At 41.7% G+C, this 18446-nt stretch overlaps 3 protein-coding genes across 4 annotated transcripts; 1 reads left to right on the top strand and 2 right to left on the bottom strand.

The window, feature by feature from the left end:
• Positions 1 to 451: 451 nt before the first annotated feature.
• lss (lanosterol synthase (2,3-oxidosqualene-lanosterol cyclase)) lies at positions 452 to 7496 on the bottom strand. Its single transcript, XM_077728375.1, has 24 exons — positions 7333 to 7496; positions 7115 to 7253; positions 6938 to 7046; positions 6730 to 6851; positions 6571 to 6667; positions 6355 to 6490; positions 5994 to 6102; positions 5813 to 5931; positions 5637 to 5734; positions 5364 to 5391; positions 5204 to 5260; positions 4828 to 4899; positions 4586 to 4636; positions 4349 to 4498; positions 4167 to 4263; positions 3935 to 4040; positions 3445 to 3510; positions 3122 to 3370; positions 2972 to 3050; positions 2729 to 2902; positions 1718 to 2323; positions 1622 to 1647; positions 1395 to 1546; positions 452 to 655 (listed from the first exon to the last, which is right to left on the bottom strand). Exons 1-20 carry the CDS (start codon positions 7363 to 7365, stop codon positions 2765 to 2767), a joined length of 2055 nt encoding a protein of 684 aa, XP_077584501.1. The 5' UTR covers positions 7366 to 7496; the 3' UTR covers positions 452 to 655; positions 1395 to 1546; positions 1622 to 1647; positions 1718 to 2323; positions 2729 to 2764.
• A 970-nt stretch (positions 7497 to 8466) lies between these two features.
• Positions 8467 to 10308, top strand: ybey (ybeY metalloendoribonuclease). Its single transcript, XM_077727971.1, has 4 exons — positions 8467 to 9172; positions 9342 to 9473; positions 9537 to 9605; positions 10031 to 10308. The coding sequence occupies exons 1-4, from the start codon at positions 8963 to 8965 to the stop codon at positions 10124 to 10126; spliced, it is 507 nt and encodes a 168-aa protein (XP_077584097.1). The 5' UTR covers positions 8467 to 8962; the 3' UTR covers positions 10127 to 10308.
• On the bottom strand, positions 10305 to 18421 carry usp37 (ubiquitin specific peptidase 37). 2 transcript variants are annotated; one of them, XM_077727969.1, is made up of 24 exons: positions 18250 to 18421; positions 17459 to 17672; positions 17210 to 17360; positions 16990 to 17081; positions 16729 to 16844; positions 16170 to 16244; positions 15955 to 16043; positions 15766 to 15862; positions 15523 to 15678; positions 15310 to 15441; positions 14720 to 14843; positions 14435 to 14643; positions 14246 to 14363; positions 14081 to 14160; positions 13327 to 13485; positions 13203 to 13256; positions 12984 to 13128; positions 12698 to 12917; positions 12458 to 12621; positions 12236 to 12296; positions 12041 to 12156; positions 11902 to 11971; positions 11696 to 11834; positions 10305 to 11019 (listed from the first exon to the last, which is right to left on the bottom strand). In XM_077727969.1, the coding sequence occupies exons 2-24, from the start codon at positions 17636 to 17638 to the stop codon at positions 10932 to 10934; spliced, it is 2835 nt and encodes a 944-aa protein (XP_077584095.1). In that variant the 5' UTR covers positions 17639 to 17672; positions 18250 to 18421; the 3' UTR covers positions 10305 to 10931. The 2 variants fall into 2 exon arrangements, 1 of the variants encoding a protein (XP_077584095.1); XR_013327839.1 differs by having other exon boundaries at positions 11696 to 11971; positions 12984 to 13125; positions 18250 to 18420.
• Between the last annotated feature and the right edge of the window lie 25 nt (positions 18422 to 18446).

Raw genomic sequence — 18446 nt, 5'->3', positions numbered from 1 at the left:
GCTAAAAGGAAAGAAAATTGACAAATGTTGCCAGAGCCAAAAAAATGAAGTTTTTCCACTTTAATTTCTGAAATACATAAGCAGAATTGGACAAAAAAATCAATTTATAATAACATATTGGCTACTACTGATGGATATCTCATCCATTTTGAAATTACCTTGAATTATGAAGACTATAAAAATATAATAATCAGTTAACAACCTTAGTGTAGATATTGTTAAATTTACACTACTAAAAAAAAGTATGTTATTGATGGACAATTATGCGTTTAATGGCTATATTTGTAAAAGAAAAATAGCAACTGCGGGAAATAAGTTGTATATTTATATATTTCTAATGACATCAAATGATTTGAATGTATTTTTAATTTTAATACGACCTTGCAGAAGCTGTTTTAGCCTCCTGTTAAATTGTTTTTCAGGAAGAACAACAACAAAGTCAGTAGGGCAATTTGTCAGCAGGATTGTTTTTAATGAGGAAGTGTTCCACGACCAGCGATTTCACCAAAACGGGAAGTTTGGTGAGGACATTGGTGGAAGTTTTTTGGGTAAAGTGGATGCTTGCCAACATTTGACGACTCTTTTAGTCGGAATCACTGCTGCTGCTACTGCTGCTGCTGCTACTGCTACTGCTACTGCAGGAACTGCTGGAGTACTGCAGTACAGTGAAACAGAAAACTTTAGGTCAAATTTTAGGAGGAAAAAAAAAGTCTACATTTTTACCCTAACATGGTGACATTTTTAGCATTATGAGGCATCTTATCCAGTAAAAGATCAACATAATTGAGACATTTGATCATGGTATGTTTCTCACATTGTTTTTTTAAGTGGCATGAATTGACTTTAAAAATATATTTTAACAAGTATTAAAAAAGTGGAACGATTTTTTATCTTAAAACTTAAACTATAAAAACTTTGACACTTTCCCCAAAATATACTTTAAGAGTATATGTGTATATATAAACGGTGCTCGGATGTTTGGTTGCCGGACGTTTGGTCCCCGGACGTTTGGTCCCCGGACGTTTGGTCCCCGGACGTTTGGTCCCCGGACGTTTGGTCCCCGGACGTTTGGTCCCCGGACGTTTGGTCCCCGGACGTTTGGTCCCCGGACGTTTGGTCCCCGGACGTTTGGTCCCCGGACGTTTGGTGACAGAGTTTACTCTTGAAGCCAGCTCTCAAAATTATATTCATATGAGATAGTTTAATATCGAAGTACTGTTTAACATCTAAGTACGGTTTAATATCTAAGTACTGTTTAATATCGAAGTACATTTGACCGGCGACCAAACGTCCGGTCTTGATACAAACACACTCACTTATGTACCCAAACATATTTTTGTCCTGAAAATGAAGTATTTATCAATAAATATTGTTATTTAGTCAATAACTCTTACCCCGTGACACTCCTTCCCTTTCTTGTGACACTTGCGATGTTTGTGTCCCATCTTATGCCTTCTTTTACACTTTTTACATCCCTTGCCATGGATGCATCGGGGACGCCGTTTTTTGTGTCCGCGTCCGGGACTGCCACGACGGCAGCGGCCTTCTAAAAAATTAAAAAATTTAAACATTAACAATAATAAAAAGGCCGAAAGGAAAAAATAAGTTATCGGAAACTCACTGTGCTTGTTGTGATGCATTTGGTACCTGAAATTAGAGCCAAAAAATGTAAGAAAACACAACCAAAATGCAAAAGAGAAGAATTCCCGTCACTTACCGCGTGTGGTGAACGCAACGTTTCGGACCAACTGACTTGGTCCTTCTATTTATCTCATCTGAGGACAAATAGTGTGAGGGGCGCAGGGGTTGGAGGGGGGGGGGGGCAATCTAATCTATCATCATCATTTTTTTTGAAGGACAAATGTTTTTGTTTGCTTTACCAGTGGAAAAATCTGAACAATCCGGATAATGTGTAAGTAGAGCGTAAAAAGGCGTCCACAATACTCGCATCGGTCGGCGTGAAGAATGTTAGAAATATTGCAAAGATGTATTCGACTTGTTGACAAGAATACATTCCGTCTTTGAATTGTTTTATTTCAATATTAGTAGTGAGTTTTCATTAAAAAGTCTAAGTGTTCAGGTTCCATTTTAAGCAACATACTCATAAAAAATGTCTCTAAACAAGTTCAATGTTGGGATATTAAAGGAAAAATTTAATGTTTTTTTTTTTTTGGGACTCGAAATAGGTCAAAATGACCCTAAATGTTTTTGCTGTACCTAAATGGGCCCCTAAAAACTATAAGGCACTTCAAGTGTCCATTTGGACTATACAAACCAAATTTACTGTCTTGTTATCATTGTTGAAGAACATGTTTTGGCGAACCTGTTTTGAAAAAATGGAGATCTTTCCGTTAGATATGTCGCTCATATTTGTCCACCTATAAAATAACAGATCAACCAAAACGTTGCAGTTGTGCAATAGAAATCCTCAAGAATATCAACCACACTAATACCTCAAAAACAAAACAATGAATAATTGGCCTTACTTGAGTACAATGTCAGATCCCTACAAATTAAAACGCACCTAAATATATCAAATTCCTGGGAGAGTCGGCACGCTTCGATGTGGTGGTCTCAAACCTAAGGCACGTGGGCTGTAAATGGTCCAAATCAAAAAACATTGACTTGTTGGGTTTCGCAATTAAAAAGCTAAAAAGTCAAAATTTTCCATCCACTTTAATAGCAAAAGCAGACTTCCCTATTTATGTCATACGTATTTAAAAAGTACCAGGCCAGTTTGTTCTCAGTCCGAAGCTCCATATTTTCAAAGCTTGATCTTTCCAGTCAGTGGATTGTTCGGGTAAAGCGAGGTAAAGCGGCCCAGGGTCCAAATCGGGAAGACGTTGCGGTATGAGGTGTAGCTTATGGCGCAGCTTTTGTTGAAAACGCCAGAAATATTCTCCTAAAAGGGGGAAAATCTAGCATTGAGAGACGATTCTACGAATGGACAAATGGACAAAGACTTGCTTACCTGTGGCCAGTCGCCGTTGGGCAGCTGCTTGTCCACCAACAGTTTGATTCCCTTCTCAATGGCGCGTTGGTCAGGGTGCCTGTAGACAAGACCGAAACTAAACGCCAAATATCTCCACTCCTAGTGGACGCCGCCGGAATTGACCTGTACCTGACGACCATGAGTCCCAAAAGAGCCCAGCAAGTGTTGTGAATCTGCGGCGCGGCGCTCTGAACGTAGCGTCGTTGCTCGCAAGACTCAAAGTCTTCCCCCCAGCCACCGTCCGCCATTTGCCGCTCTAACAGAAACTGGCAGGCCTTCTGAACTTCTGGGCCGGGGTCGCTTTGGTAGTTGTGTCCCATACAAGCAAAGGCTTCCAAGCCAAACCAGGTTCCGTAGGTGAAACATACGCCCCATGACCTGAGTGACAGTTTGATGAGCATAAATGCTAATGGTGAAAAAAGGAAAATAAATGAAAATTGTTGACTGCCGACCCTTCCCAGGATCCGTCAGGCCTCTGGACCCTCCGACAATAATCCAGGCTGTCTGTTAGAGTTGTCCTGGTCAGGAGATAAACACTTGTTTAATAGTTTTGTCCCTTAAGGAGAGTAATAATAGATTATTAATTTAACTTGATGTAATTCAAACTAAAATTCTAAGATTAACTTGAATGATTTTCACAAATAACTTAAATACGTACAAGTAAAGTTAGTTTTCCTTATAAAATCTGTTTAGAATTTCTTAATAAATATGCAATGCATCTGTAAATCAATTTAAAAAAATATTTACACTTGCAATAAAACTGGTTAAAAAATGTCCATGTAATCCCTATATATACTATACTTGATTCTCAGAAAAATAAATATATATATTTGCAGTCAAACATTTTAAAGTTTGAGGAATTCTTGATTTATTTCCATACAGAACAGGGCTAGCTTTAAAATGGCTCAAACGGAAAGTCAAAGGATTTTTAATTTTTTTTACCTAATTTCCTCTGTGCGGTGTTCAGGGTGAGCCTGGTGAAAATGTGCGAGTGCCTGCATCACCGCTGACGTACACTCCACGTAGGTGTAATCGATCATGATGTCACCTGTTTGCGACAAGCCAGATCATTGCACAACATTTGAAGAGGAAGCCTTTCTATCACAAGCATTTTTTCACATTTAGATTTAGTTTTTCAGGGCAAGTACCCCAAAAAACTAAATTTAAGTCTCACCAAAGACTTCGGACGGGTTGAGAAGCTCCAGGAGTCGACCCCCTCTTTTAGTCTCGTATGTAGCGAATCCACCATCTGAATTTCTCATGCTCAGCAGCTACACAAAAAAACACAAAAAGATTAAAATAGAGCTGGTTACCAGGCTTGAGATGAAGATGACGAAACGGCGTCTGTTAACTGACCACGTGGACGGCGTCGTAAAGGCGCTCCGGCGCCACCGGCTGTCCGAGGGAAGGGAACGTCTCCTGAAGACGCATGGTGGACTTGAGGCCCTCGGCAGTGCAGTCGGCCACGATCCAGCCACAGTCGCGGGTGCTGAAAGGGAAGCCGCCCTGCCACACATTCAATATATACGTTATTATCCAAGAAAGTTTCCCTTTGGGAAGCTAAGAGGGATTTTTCGGCGGAGAATGAATGACCTTGTTCATTTGCCGATAGTACTTTTGGTAATCGGGAGGATTATCCGGGATCTGGTAGAGGGGAAACAAAATGGTACACTTAGAAGAAGGCAAAGAGGTGAAAAGATTGGCACTTTTACCATGACATAGTGGTATTTACTCGCATATGAGCCGCATTTGTCGGACCATAAAATGACAGAATCGAGGATACGGTTTATATGCGCATAAAAAGACAACATGCACCAGAGATTTTTAGTTCTTACCTGCGTCAATGAAAGAAAATGGTGGGCGTGTTGAAGACACTTGGCTAGTTCAGGGTGGTTTTGGGCTCCTGCCTGAAAGAATATGAGTAAAGATAATTCCATGACAATAATGTCGGAATAAGAGACTAAGGTTGTCAATATATCAGGATTAAGAACAGCTAAAAAGCTAAATTATAGGATTTAAAAAAAGTACAGGAACAATGCAATGTATTGAATTAAACAAAATAGAACATTCTTAATATTATCACAAGTGCACAAATATGTCAGTGATGCGTCATATCAACAACAAATGAGTAAACCTGTTTTTTTAAATTCCTCACGGGTCATCTCGAACAATTAAAGTTAAGTTTAGAGTCATTTGGAGCTGCTCCATTACCTCCAGGAAAGCTTGTACAGCAAAACAAGTATCCCAAAGCTGCGACCCATTGGTTCCCTGTTTAGACAAAAAAACAAACCCATAAAAAAAAAAACACAATTTGACATTTTGTATTATTTTTGCTTTAGGCTTTTTAACAAAGTGCAAAAATGTGGCTTGCCTGCATTTTCATGCCATCGAGTCCCAACCTGAAATCCAGAAAATACATTTAGCAACACATTTAAAACTGCCATAAGCAGGTGCATGTCAATGTTCCCTCGAATTTTTCATGTAAAACACGAAAAATATAAAAGTGGACAGAGATACTGCCACTGGCTGCTGCGTAAACGGCGCCATCATGGGGAAAGGAGTAAAAAACAATAATAAAGTTTGGATTTTATTTACTGCGCGCTATATGATTGCTGCTGCGCGAAGAAGACGAGAGTAGACTGACCAAAGATAGTCCGGAATCCTGGACACGTGCTCCTGGAAGGCGGCTGACGAAGGACCGTCCACGTACCAGCGGACCAACATGTTGATGGTCTTGGAGATCTGCAGAAAAGATGCAGTTTTAGTTTAGAGTTCGATTGCTCGCCGTTGGAGGACATGTTGGCAGACGGTCCACCGTACCGGTCCGATGCTGATGCACTTGGTGAAGCGGTCGTCGGCCTTTATGTGATCGTACAGTTCTTCCACGGCCATTTGTCTCAGGGACGTGATGTGGTGGGCTTCGTACATGTTGAGGAAGGCTGGCCAAAGAGTAATGAGTGGAATTGTAATACACTGAGAAAAAAAGGATTTCGGTTCTTACTATAGGCGACGGTCAGAAGTGTGCTGTGGGGGGTGTAGATGTCAGATTCCGCCACGTTGTTCCTCTGTGCAGGCCAGTCGATGGTAGCATAGTCTTGGATGTAAAGTTCCTGGTGGAAGAATTCAAGAGGAAATTTCAAGATATGACTGGTAAAGTGAAAAATCCAACATTAGATAATGAGTGTCTGGGATGGCCAAGTCAAATTGAAAAACTACTCTTTTTGTTCTGTTATGTTTGACATCTCTAAAAAAAATAGAATCATAGAATCATTCATCTGACTTAAATACAAAAACAGCATCTGACATGGACAACATCTGTGACAAAACAGCACCTCTTTGTGGTGAAAATAATCAAAATCTACCTGTCTGAGGCTGAGTACCAACTCGTCCTCTTCAGCGACCAATCGGACGGCGTAACAGTAACTCATGGGTAAGTACACCTGGCGACAGTGACACCACAGTCTTGATGGGTGGGCTGGCAGCCATTTTGGGGACAACCTGGCACCAAATGGAGCATATCAATAAGGTCCTTACATATGTACTACTATATCACGCATTAGGGATCAATTGTGTCTTACCACATCTCTGGTAAAAGTGTGTTCATTCCTTCCCAGCTGTAGACATTTAAAATAGCCAGCCAGAATTTACCCCAGGAGGGGATGCCCGCTGCACCGCCTGCGGAAAATGTTTTTTATTTTGTTATTTTAAGTTAATTTCAACAAAGACTTTGCTCAAACCTTTGCTATGCAGGTTATTCCTGGCTCGAACCAAGTCGGGATCATCCGGATCGATTCCCAGAATCCTTAGCGAGGTGTAACTCAGAGCTGTGCCAAACACGGTGGACTTATCTTCAATATGCCTGTCGACCAATAACAATCATTACACCCTCATTTTCTCGTTCTAATTATCGAAAACCCAAAGATGAAAGAAGCATTTTTTCCTTACAATCCCCAGCCTCCATCCGGCAGTTGGACAGAACGCAGGTATCGCACCATCTCTTTCTTCCAGGCCTCCTCCAATGGGATCTTAGCGATATGGCAAGTCACCAGAAGACCTAGACCCACGTCAGACACCATTGCTTAATAACAAAAAAAACGAGTCTTTCATTTTATGAAATCATACCTGGTAAAAGGAAGAGAGGTCCTCCATAGTCTCCTGCCCAGTGTCCGTCCTCGGCCTGAAGACGACTGTAGAATTTCATACCCTTCAAGGCGGCGTCCATTGCTGTGCAGGCGGCGGGGGTGTCGTGCACAAACTTAGTCTGAGGCACAAATGGGATATTATAGTTAGATTTTGTTTACGATTATGATGGATTATGTGATTGGGCCCCTGTTACTCACTGTGTCCAAGCCTAACGAATGAGCTTCCAGCATGGTCTGTTCTCTTCCTGAGGGGTCCCCATCCTTCACATAAGACCAGGATTGCCTGCCCTCCACGTTAGAAAGCCTCCAGCGGCTGAGGTCAGTTGCTGGATCTGTCTTGTATGGTCCCCCTCGTCTCCTTAACTCCCTGGGGGACATAAAGGTAAAAGTTTCAGTCAATCTTTGAGGAGGATGTAAGTTGCAGTTTCTGATATCAGGACTACATAGCAAGTACCAGGTGCCAAATCTTTTTTAAACTGCTGAATCAAAACAAAAAACTTCACTTAAATGCAACTCTGCTGAATACAAAATTACATACACAGCAAGATGTTGACATCATTAAGGTTAGTATTGCAAAACAAAAAATGTGGAGCAAAATTATACTTTTGACTACTCATTATTACCCATTGATGCATTTATTTTTTGCAGCAAGTGACCAACCCATGCATTTTTACACTTTTTAAAAACATAACAACTTGCCATTAAAAATAGTGTTAATATTACTTACATTTTCTATGATAGCAGCAGCAAACAGCAGCTCTACACTGAGTAACTAAAGGGGGCTACAGGTATCCCAAATGTTTCTGATTCTAGGCTACGCGTGGGAGATGTAGTTCACCAAGGGGCACAATACATTTAAAATAGCTCAAAGTTGTCTACATTTCCCAACATGCTTAGCGGCACCGTACGACATACACTCCGTTGTGGAGCGACATGACCAGAGGCCACTTGGCCAATCAGAGTGGGAGGAGGAAAGGCGTAGGCGGGGTTAGCCCTGAACTCCTCCAATCAGAAACCTCATGGTAATTACTACACGTGCTCGCTATTTATTTAAGATTTAAGCTATAATTTAGAAAGAGAGTGCTTTTGGAGAGCGACTATTATATTTTATTCTAAGTATGAAATAACAATAGTTGGAAAGATTCGAGCTTTTGAGCTGACGATATAAAACACTGGCCAAAAACGTTGCAAAAAAAGTCATTATAGTTACCCGTTTCTCATTTTCTTTTAGTTTTCACTGGGGCAGAAGTTGGAGTACGAATCTTCCATCTAGAAATAAAGACAAAGAACAAAATTATTTTTAACCACAGCTTCAAATCAACACTATACATCCTGTTTCCGGTGTCAAACTACTGGTGATGCGTTTGTCAGTGCTGGCAAATCGTATAAACGAGATCTGAATATGATGCTAGCCGACATAAAACCTCTCTAGCGAACGTTGCTGACTCTCTCAACAAAGGAACTTCATCTTGTTAGAGAAACGGTTTGGCTGACGACAACTCTAATATATTGTATTTTCCTCACAAACCACCCTGTAGTGAAACGCGTATAACACATTTTAGTTCCAGTGAACGCACCACTGTGTGATCCGCCATCGTTGAACGTTTCACTCAATGAAACTTGTTACAAGATGGCAATTTAAAAGAGGATTTCTATCGGGAATTACTTCTAATTGATCGAAAAACGCATCAAAACAGTCAATTGGCAATGCCACTTTGTACTTTGAACCACCAGTGCGCGTCACCTTGCTTATAGACATGGCCGCTATCGTGTAATGAAAGTGGCCTGGAAAGCAATCGTATATTAACACAAGTATTTATTATTTTGAATGGGGGTAGTGGTACGTAACCTCCAAAAGGTTGTACCCCTTCGCCGAGCTCGGCTTCGCAAAGATGTAAACACCCTCAGACACATTCTGGGCATCCAGAAGTTTGATTTGGGAGTGGTTTGTGTGGATAACCAAAGGATACAGCAAATAAACAATATTTACCGGAAGAAAGACGAGCCCACTGATGTCCTGTCGTTTCCATTCCATGAGGTAACTTGACTTTCCTGGTTTGATTTGACCAATAAATCATACTTGCATGGTGTGAACTTGACATACCCTTCAAATGAGTAAGATAGGAGTTACAATTGATTGGTACATAATGCCCAAATGTGCAAAACTTTAGATATAAACATAACTTAACATTGGTTTTGCTTTCCAGGGTCTGCGACCTGGTAAGATGCCGTGTCCTCTCTACAGAGATGAACTGAACCTTGGAGACATTTTCCTGGGTGTGGAATATGTCATGAGACAGTGTCAAGAAGAGTCGGTGGATCTGCACGAGGCCCTCACTGTAAGTGATGACCTTTGACGACCTATTTGGGATGGACGACAATTATTATTTCCATGTTTTAAGGTCGTGACGGCTCACGGAATCTGCCACCTGCTTGGCTACAGACATGAAACAGAGGAAGAATGGAGTGAGGTAAGTTCAAAAATGGCAAAAGTCAATTATTTTGAAGTCATATCACATTTTTCCAATGAAAGATCTTCCAAAAAAATTGACCAATTTGACTTTAACTGTATGCGATTGGGTGCTCGGACATTTGGTCGCCGGTCAAATGGTGAGTTTACTGTTAAAGCCAGCTCTCAAAATTAGATTCATGAGAGTTAAATATCAAAGTATATTTGACCGGCGACCAAACGTCCGGGAGGCCAAACATCCAGAGACCAAACGTCAAAGGCGAACTATAACTAAATTTACATTGTATGTTCCACAACTTATCAACACATTTTGGATAATATAGCAAAAAATAGAATACGAACCAAGTGAGTCCTACATGGCAAGGTATTTTCTTCTTTTAAGACAAGTTGACAAATGTAGCATTTTGTGTATTCTTCTGTCCTTAGATGCTGCAAAAGGAAAACTACATTCTTGGCGAGTATAACAGACTGACAGGTCAACATTTACTTCCCATGATGAAGCCATGCCAGCAGGACACGTGACGCCAACCTAAGAAAACAAAACCTGGAAAAAAGCAAAAATAAATCTGCATTCATTGTAATATTTTATTCCTTAAATCTGTGTCGAATATTCAAATCCGCTTTGCCAATTCTGGGAGGACGTGGTGATTGGACTCGAGTGCTATTGCTGGAATTGTAAAGAGAATAAATGAGATGAATGTTAAGGTTTGGACTTTAATTGGATGTAACAACAGATCTCACACGCCATTGGTGGTTCTGCGCTTTTAACAAGTCTCAATAAATAGAAAAACTTCAACTATAAAACAAAAATATTAAAAGTTTGACAAAAATATCGAAGGGGAACAAGGGTAGAGCTTATACACACTTTTTATAAAAGATTTCTCAGGAGGCACAAGATCAAAACTCAAAAGACAGGGCTTTTTTTGTTGCTGGGACTGTGTCAAAAAAAAAAAAAAATAGAATAATATTGCACCAACTGTACCTGCTCACTCACTACAGCAACCCTCTAAAAATAATAGCTTATCTTTCAATATAATTCACTTTATAAAGCAAATAGAGGGATTTGGGGATGTTCCCCTTAACTGCTGTTTTGTTAAATTTACAACTTTTATATATGATTTAAAGCAGGGAACAAAACCGAGGGAAAAACGGTCCTCGAACATTTTAACTGGTAACAAAAAAAAGTTTGTTTCTGTTACGAAAGAAAGTCATTGCAAAAAAACACAAAACGCAATCAGTAGTATTTAAGACACCAGTCTAGTTACGTTCAGGCTCTTGTGTTTCCAAGGGGGGAGGGGGCGAGGGGGTGGGACGCTAAAGCCAAAGCTCATAGGGGCTGGAGGACATTTCTGGCCGAATCGGAGACATTGTTGTTGGATGTCTTCTCCATTTCAGACAGCTGCTCAAACACGTCCCTGAGGATAGACAGAATATTAGTGGAAAATTCAGTCACAGCGTCATTTATTGATTACTGGCCACTTGGGTGACCAGACGTTTGGTCGCCAGACATTTGGTTTGCCGGACATTTGGTCGCCAGTCAAATGTACTTAGATATTAAACTATCTTTCTTAGATATTAAACTGTCATGAATATAATTTTGACAGCTGGTTTTAACAGTAAACTATCTGTTACCATTTGACCGGTGACCAAACAAAAAATTTAGACAACCAAGATCAATGCGGAGGGAATTATTGTTCATTATTAGCGAAAATAGTCAAATTTAGAACTACACAACTGTAATTTAAAAAATATATGTTTTGTGGTCCTTTCTAATGGAATAAATGGAGAATTATCACAAAGTTAACAATGTATTTGAGAGAACGCTTCAGTTTATATAATGTATTTTTCAAAGAATGTTTCATGACTGATTGAGACAGCAGAAATTGGATGAAACTGCCATCTCACCCACAGTGATGAATTTGCTCTCCTCTTACGCGACAACTCACTCTTGCCACTTAATCAGACAAAGAAAGTGCTTTTGTAAGAGGGGGAAGGGGAGGGAATACCTTCTTGTTTCAAGTTGATTCAATTGACAAAAACAACACCACTTGTCTAATTTTTGGTCTCTAACCACCACCTTGGCTTGCTTACTTGTGCATGTAGAAGAAGATGTATCCGCTACGGTCGCGCTCCAGCTGAACGGCTCCCTCCTGCGTGCGTGACACATCCAGGTCGTTGTACGTCAGCCAGGATTGCTTCTTCATGTCATACACGTCGCTGATGTAGTGTCCTGTTCGGATGCGAAATCGCCAGAGTCAATTTCAGATGGCGTTTTGACCGTGAGGCAATCAACTCACCCGAAGAGGAGCTGCTTCCGATATGGCTGACCACACTGATGAGTCGAAAGGAGTTGGCTAATTCCCCGCACTGTGAATATGAGAGAAAAGTGGGTCTTCAGAAAAGATGCTCTCCAAAAGTGGGTGTCATGCGAGCTACCTCGGCGTTCCTCTTGAGATTCTCCGCCTCGGCTTCAGTGTACTCCATGTCCAGGACCTCTTCATTGCCGGAATCGTCATCGGAGCACATGAGCTCGGACAGAGAATTGTTGAACTCTGCCCCAAAGACAATATAATAATTAATATCAATGCTAGATAATGTCACTGTTCAAAAGATGAAATGAACTCCTCCCACCTTGCAAACTGAGCTCAGTCGCCCTCTTCAGATCGTCATCTTCTCGCAACTCTTGGGCTTCCTGCGTGAAAAGGCAATTTTACACCCTACTCACGTCAACAAATATTGACTGAGAATGAATGGTCACTCCCAGTAGAAATGAACGATTTTACGCCAAACGTCCGGGCGGCCAAACGTCCGTGATCAGTGATAAAAGCCAATAAGATTTGAAAAAAAGCGTACATGTTCCTTGAGACTCTGGGCCAGTGCTTGCTGCAACTCTTGATCCTCTCTTTCCTGATCCAAGTTGTATTGCTGGACCCAATCCATTTCCCCCTGCTGCGCCTGCGTGCTATCCGGAGTTTGGTTCTCCTTGTTCTCGTCCATGGTCAGGTCCAGAGAAACATCTAAGCGAGAGTCATGGAGATATCTTAGTGAGCATGACCGCAACAGTATTTCCCAGCCCAAAAAAATATCACTTACCGCCAGGTTGTTTATTGTCCGCCTCCATCAGATCTGAGCGATAGGTCAGTTCCTGGGAATCCATATCCCCAAAGCCGGTATCTGGGCTGCAAGTGGGCTCTTGATCCAAGGGGGGCGGAGAGGCCAGATTGGCTTCCCGGCGACTGATTTCAAGCACAGCCTCCAACATTTCGTCGTCGTTTACTTCGCTATAGTCTGCCGCGTCCGTGGACACGCCCAGCTGAGAAGGACGACTTTTGTTAGAAGGAAAGACAAAAGTAAAATGTTTTTTTAGGGGGTGTCATACCTCGTCTGGCCGCTTGTCATCTTCTGACACGGTCGAAGTGCTTCGCCTTTTGTGGTTGCCGCCGACTTTTCTGATCAGCTCTTCCTCGCCGTCCGAGTCCACCAGCGCGGATGTGTTGGAATTGGCAAACTTGCCTCCAACTCTGCTGTAAGGCAAATACATGAAGTTTAAATTAGAGGAAATATTGGGTCAGGACATTAGGGTAATATGAGAATTTACCGGAGTTGTGCTGTGGATGCGATGTGTGACTGTGAGGTTTTGAATGCTCTGGACCTTTAAGAGCAGAATCAAATTATTATTATTTTTTCAGGAAAATGAGAAACGGGAGAGGAATGGATCTTACGCTTGGGAACTCCAGCCGAGAGTGACGGGTGGCCTCGTGGAGTCGGTGCAATGTGACAGGAGGGTTAGATAGCGGGGGATCACCACTTGTTGACCCAGCTTGCTGTTCAGAGACAGCTGGGCGTTAAAACTATAGCGTTTGAGGTGAAGGATGAGGACTCTGTAGAAGAACACATTAAAAACAAGTTACCAGAACGTTTACATGACAAGGGGTCTGCATCAATACATTAACAGGTCTTTTTGTGTCATGACTGATTGAGACAGCAGAAATTGGATGAAACTGCCATCTCACCCACAGTGATGAATTTGCTCTCCTCTTACGCGACAACTCACTCATGCCACTTTATCAGACAAAGAAAGTGCTTTTGTAAGAGGGACAAATGACATTCCTGACCTAGCATAGCTAAAACCACTCATTTAGCAAGATTCTCAGATTTTATTTTTAATTTTCTAAACTCACATTTCCTAAATAAACATGCATGTAAACCTATTTTACCAGTATGACATTTGATTATTCTAACTTAGTTGGGTCCTCAGTGATGTTCTCCCTTGGCCTGTGTGGGTTTTCTCCAGGTACTCCAGTTTCTTCCCACATCCAAAAACCATGCATGCTAGGCTAAGCTAGTTCAACACTAAATTGCCTATCCCTCACTATGATTGGTTGTCCAGCTCCATGTGCCCTGATATTGGCTGGGACAGCCTCCAGCACCCCCCGCGACCCTTATGAAACGCTACTAGCCAAGGTGTGTAGTTACCTGGGAAGTTTGCTGAATTTGTGCGTTACCGTGGCTGCCTTCCCATTACATTTTTCACATGAATATTCAATTTCCTCTAACTGTAAAAGCAAAAAAAAAAAAAAAAGATGGCCTGTTATTTCGTCACAAAAGTTCCAGACAGAAAAAAAGTTGACGTGGACTCACCCGGAAAAACAAATCGAGGGAATCTTGGATGGATCGGAGTGGGAGGGTGTTCTTTCTGCGAGGAAGGTCGATGGATAGGTCGTTGAACTGCTCGCGCTTGGTCACCACTTCGCCACAGCTAGCAAATTTAAGCTATGTTCATTATTTTCTGCAAAATGTACGCGTTCGGGGCAGTAATCGGGGGCTCACCATTTGCAGGTGATGGTGTGCTGCACCTCGAACTCCATGTTGACGGCCACGGGGCAGGTGTAAATGCGGGACGTGTCGGCTTCTTCGCCGAGATCCGGCGTTGCCTCGCAAGTCGGCGACGAAGTCGATTCGCTGGCACAGCTTTTATTCATTTTCTCCACGTCGTCTTTGAGTTGATCCAGACACTGGCTGAGGAACTCGTGGGCATCCTTGGAGAGTCATCAAAAAAGTTAAAAACGGAATAGATGTGTAAAAACAAATGGCGTCTCGTCGCCAAATTCTTACATTTTGCATGTTTCCCGAGAAACGTTCAGCGGTGGAGGAGATGGCGCTTTTAACTTTGCGCAATAGGTCCTTCTGGATTTCAGGGCAGCCCACGTCCTTCTTAGCCAGGAGATGCGCAAAACGCCTAGAAAACACAGTTACAAGATTAAGATTATTAAATCAAAATAGTTGATTTTAATCTAAAAAATGCACTGGATTATTATGAGGGCTAAATCCCCCAAATCTAAATAATCTTCAAGCACGGAATAGTTTTAGATTCCATCGGTCTTCCGGAGTAGTGAAATCACAGCCCGCTTTCCGAGATGGACGTGGCTCCCTTGTCTCTTGTTCGACCCCCTTCCCACTTCACAGGGGGAGGAGGCAAGCGGACAGAGCCCACATCACCCTGGCAGCTGTTTTACACACCCGAAAGTGGGCCGTGACTTTTTATTTAAGGTAGGTGGAGACAAACTTGAGGCGGGAACACCAAGGGGAGGAGCCATATACAAAGTGATGACAGGCCTTAACCAGTAAGTGTTACAAAAATTCTATTCTAGTAGAATACAAAAGAAATACATTCCATACACCATTTATTAAAGCCTAAAACCAACCTGAGCAAGGCATTGACGGGAACCTTCTTCCAAGGGATGCTCTGCTTTAGCATGTCATTAGAGAAAGACGGGAGACTGAAGAGCGATTGGAGGATGGCGTTCATGTAGCAGGTGTTTCCCAGATTGGAAAATCTGTAAATCATTTACACAAAGGATGGCAAAGTCAGAAAAAACTGCCGTTCTATGGATTGACAAGAAACTATAGATTTTTACCCTTGCAATGGTGGTTGAGACTGGGCCGGCGTGGAGGGTCTCTGCTTGTTCCAACCGCCGTAATCCATGGAGGGTCGTACTTTCTTGAAAGGGGTGGAGTGATTGGGGAGTAGTAGGCTACGCTTAGCTGGGGGGGTCAGGGATGTACTCGAGGGGCTGAGATTTGTCAACAAATTGTTGATTAAATGGTTGCTGTAGTCGAGTTTTAAAGGACATTAACTTCTACCTATGCAAAAACCTTACCGTTCTGACAAAGTGTTGCTTTGGCTGTAATCTTTTGTCACGGTTCGACTGCCGTAAAATGAAGACGGCCCGAGGGGAGTTGGTGAACCCAGGGGAGCTAGGAGAAATGTACAAGAAAATCCAAAATAAACACAGATTAGCTATTTATGCTAGCTACATAATGTCAAAAAACATTGCTTGAGGGCTTACCTAAACTCCGGTTCTCCTCGGCCTGTTTTAGTTTGTCCTTGCAGGTCATTAAAAACTTCCGAGAAGTATCCAAAGTGGCTTTGTTGTTGCTTTAAAAAGAAAAAAAAATGTACACAAAATGAAGAGTTGTAATACATTGAATGACAACTTGGTAAAATATGATCTACAATGTGTACGTCTATGGAGAAGGTGTTTCCAGAGTATGCGACTTTTACCTAGATGAATCATTTTCTTTGGGGTAGTCTTCCGTCAGGTCGCATTCAGGGACAAGGACTCGCTTTCTCTTTTCTCTACCAGGAAAAACACAAACAAAAATGTTAAAGATTTGTACAAATATTTTGTTGTAGACATGAACATTTGTAATTTTTCAAAAAATATTTTTGTGGACCTTTCTAATTGAAAAAAAAAACCCGGAGAAATCAGAAATGTAACTGAACAGTTACCAATGTATTTATGAGAGAATGTACAAGTTTATTAAATGTATTTTTTTTAAAAATGTCTCAGGACTGATTGAGACAGCAGAAAATGGATGAAACTGCCATCTCACCCACAGTGATGAATTTGCTCTCCTCTTACGCGACAACTCACTCTTGCCACTTTATCAGACAAAGAGAGTGCTTTTGTAAGAGGGGGAAGGAATAACTTCTTGTTTCTAGTTGATTCAATTGATGAAACAATGTAACAAAGTTTTGGTCTTTAGCCACTACATTTGAGACCATGAAGTCTGGGTTAAAGATTTCTACAGATATTATGAACATTGTTTTAAATGCCAACCGGTTCTCGGAGAGTCCGCTTCGCGTTGGCGTGGAGGTTGCTCTGCTCGGGCTGCGCAGAGGTTTCCGTGGGGTCGAGTCCTCTGGTCCTTCCATGCTCTGCCGCCTAGTGGTCATCTGTAAAATACATTTAAAATTTGTTTTATGGGTGCTTCTGAAAGATTTTTTTAAAGTGATGAGTGCAAATTGGGTAACTACAAATATTAGTCAACCGAGGTTTTAATTTAAAACAAAATTAAGTTTTTATTTCAAGATTTCTCACCTGTCCTTCAGCAGATGGATTGTTGTCGTTCTTTATTGAGCGCCGGGTTGGGATGCTAAAGTTAACACTCCCGTGGGATGACTTTAAAACACCTTAAAGCGTAAAAACAAATAGTAAATGTTGCTGATTTGACAGGACACCAAAATTGATTTGCAGCCATGAATTGCATTAGAAAATGGCCTTTGTAATACTCGTATCATATTTAAAAAGGGGGACTCACTTGTTTTGCCTTGCTTAATCTTCTCCAAATAGTCTCGGGTCTTCATGGCCAAAGGGGACGCCATCTTGTCAAGTGTGATGATGCTGCTGTCTTTCAAAATCAGGATGATTCGGTTCATGTTGCATGTAACTTTCTTCACGTTCTGATACAACTGCAGATAGGAAACAGAACTGAAAAATTACCTATCCAGTTCAATTAATTGCATGTAGTGACTAAAGAAATGAAAAAGTTGGGAAGTTTCAATATTACCTGGAATGTTTTGGGAACTCCGCCGCAGTTGAATCTCAAACACAGGTTAACTTTGTTATCCTTTTCCTTTTCCAGTATCTCAAAAGTGCCTTCTTTCCATCGTGAAGTGCCGAGTTCTATGCTCTGGTAGCGGATTTTTATCACGCCGCCACTGGAGACTTTAGGCACTAGGGTGGCCATGGCTTAACGATCACCTCGGACGATCAGTGGAAACCTAAATAAACAAGCACAGAAAATATAAATCACCATTTGGACGCACTTTCTCAACTAGTGCAAAACTACGCTCCCATTCAAATCAATGGAACGAGAACTTTAGGTCGCAAACTCGGTAGCATAGGGGGCTAACATACCCAGTTTGCACGGGCAACCATGTGACACATTTACGAAAATTATTTAAAAAAAAACACGATGTACGTTAAATATGGAGAAAATGGAACCTTTAGACAATCATTTAAGCCATGAATTCCGGATTAATAAATAAGCGCGCGACGCAAAAATGAGGAAAAACACGAACAAACCACGACGAACCACTCGGTATGTTGATGGAAATTCTAATTGCAAAAAGTCTGCATTTATTGCTAGAAGTTATTGTAATAAAAGGGAAGAGAGAGAAGTATCTATTTCGGGGGGCACCGTCGTCTGCAACGAGCAGCGCCGAATGGATGGACTAAGGCCGACATTAGCACGTCGGCTAGTAAAGCTAATGTGGCTAACAGGCTAATTTGCCTGCTCGCCTAACTGAGGTTAAACAGTCATCTCGTTTGACGATGCATAGTTAAAAATGCACTCACCAGCTGCTGGCCAACACTTGCAGTGAAACGTGCAATACCCTAGTGTCGTTTTTTTAGAGCCCAAAGTTTGTTTTCCCCGGCATTTACCCCGGCTCGCACGGGTTCTTGTTGAGGACTCGCAGAACGCAGCGGAGCCCGATGATGGCGGGAACGTAAAAATGCAGAGCGGAAGTGACGCAAGTGTGCATGGTTTGCTG

This window comes from Stigmatopora nigra, chromosome 11 (genome assembly GCF_051989575.1).
Source record: "Stigmatopora nigra isolate UIUO_SnigA chromosome 11, RoL_Snig_1.1, whole genome shotgun sequence".
Lineage (NCBI taxonomy): Eukaryota > Metazoa > Chordata > Actinopteri > Syngnathiformes > Syngnathidae > Stigmatopora > Stigmatopora nigra.
This window is presented reverse-complemented; position numbering and strand designations above follow the sequence as displayed.

What these genes read in the sequence shown, in the direction of transcription:
- ybey (XM_077727971.1), top strand. Translation starts at nt 8,963, where the DNA reads ATGGGGGTAGTGGTACGTAACCTCCAAAAGGTTGTACCCCTTCGCCGA. An exon ending in TGTCGTTTCCATTCCATGAG is followed by an intron (nt 9,173 to 9,341) that starts GTAACTTGACTT and finishes TTTGCTTTCCAG; the next exon opens with GGTCTGCGACCTGGTAAGAT. An exon ending in ATCTGCACGAGGCCCTCACT is followed by an intron (nt 9,474 to 9,536) that starts GTAAGTGATGAC and finishes CCATGTTTTAAG; the next exon opens with GTCGTGACGGCTCACGGAAT.
- usp37 (XM_077727969.1), bottom strand. Translation starts at nt 17,638, where the DNA reads ATGGCCACCCTAGTGCCTAAAGTCTCCAGTGGCGGCGTGATAAAAATC. An exon ending in GGACAATAAACAACCTGGCG is followed by an intron (nt 12,622 to 12,697) that starts GTAAGTGATATT and finishes ACTCTCGCTTAG; the next exon opens with ATGTTTCTCTGGACCTGACC. An exon ending in ATCTCAAGAGGAACGCCGAG is followed by an intron (nt 11,972 to 12,040) that starts GTAGCTCGCATG and finishes TCATATTCACAG; the next exon opens with TGCGGGGAATTAGCCAACTC.
- lss (XM_077728375.1), bottom strand. Translation starts at nt 7,365, where the DNA reads ATGCTGGAAGCTCATTCGTTAGGCTTGGACACA. An exon ending in AGTGCATCAGCATCGGACCG is followed by an intron (nt 5,735 to 5,812) that starts GTACGGTGGACC and finishes TCTTTTCTGCAG; the next exon opens with ATCTCCAAGACCATCAACAT. An exon ending in CACCGCACAGAGGAAATTAG is followed by an intron (nt 3,511 to 3,934) that starts GTAAAAAAAATT and finishes TCTCCTGACCAG; the next exon opens with GACAACTCTAACAGACAGCC.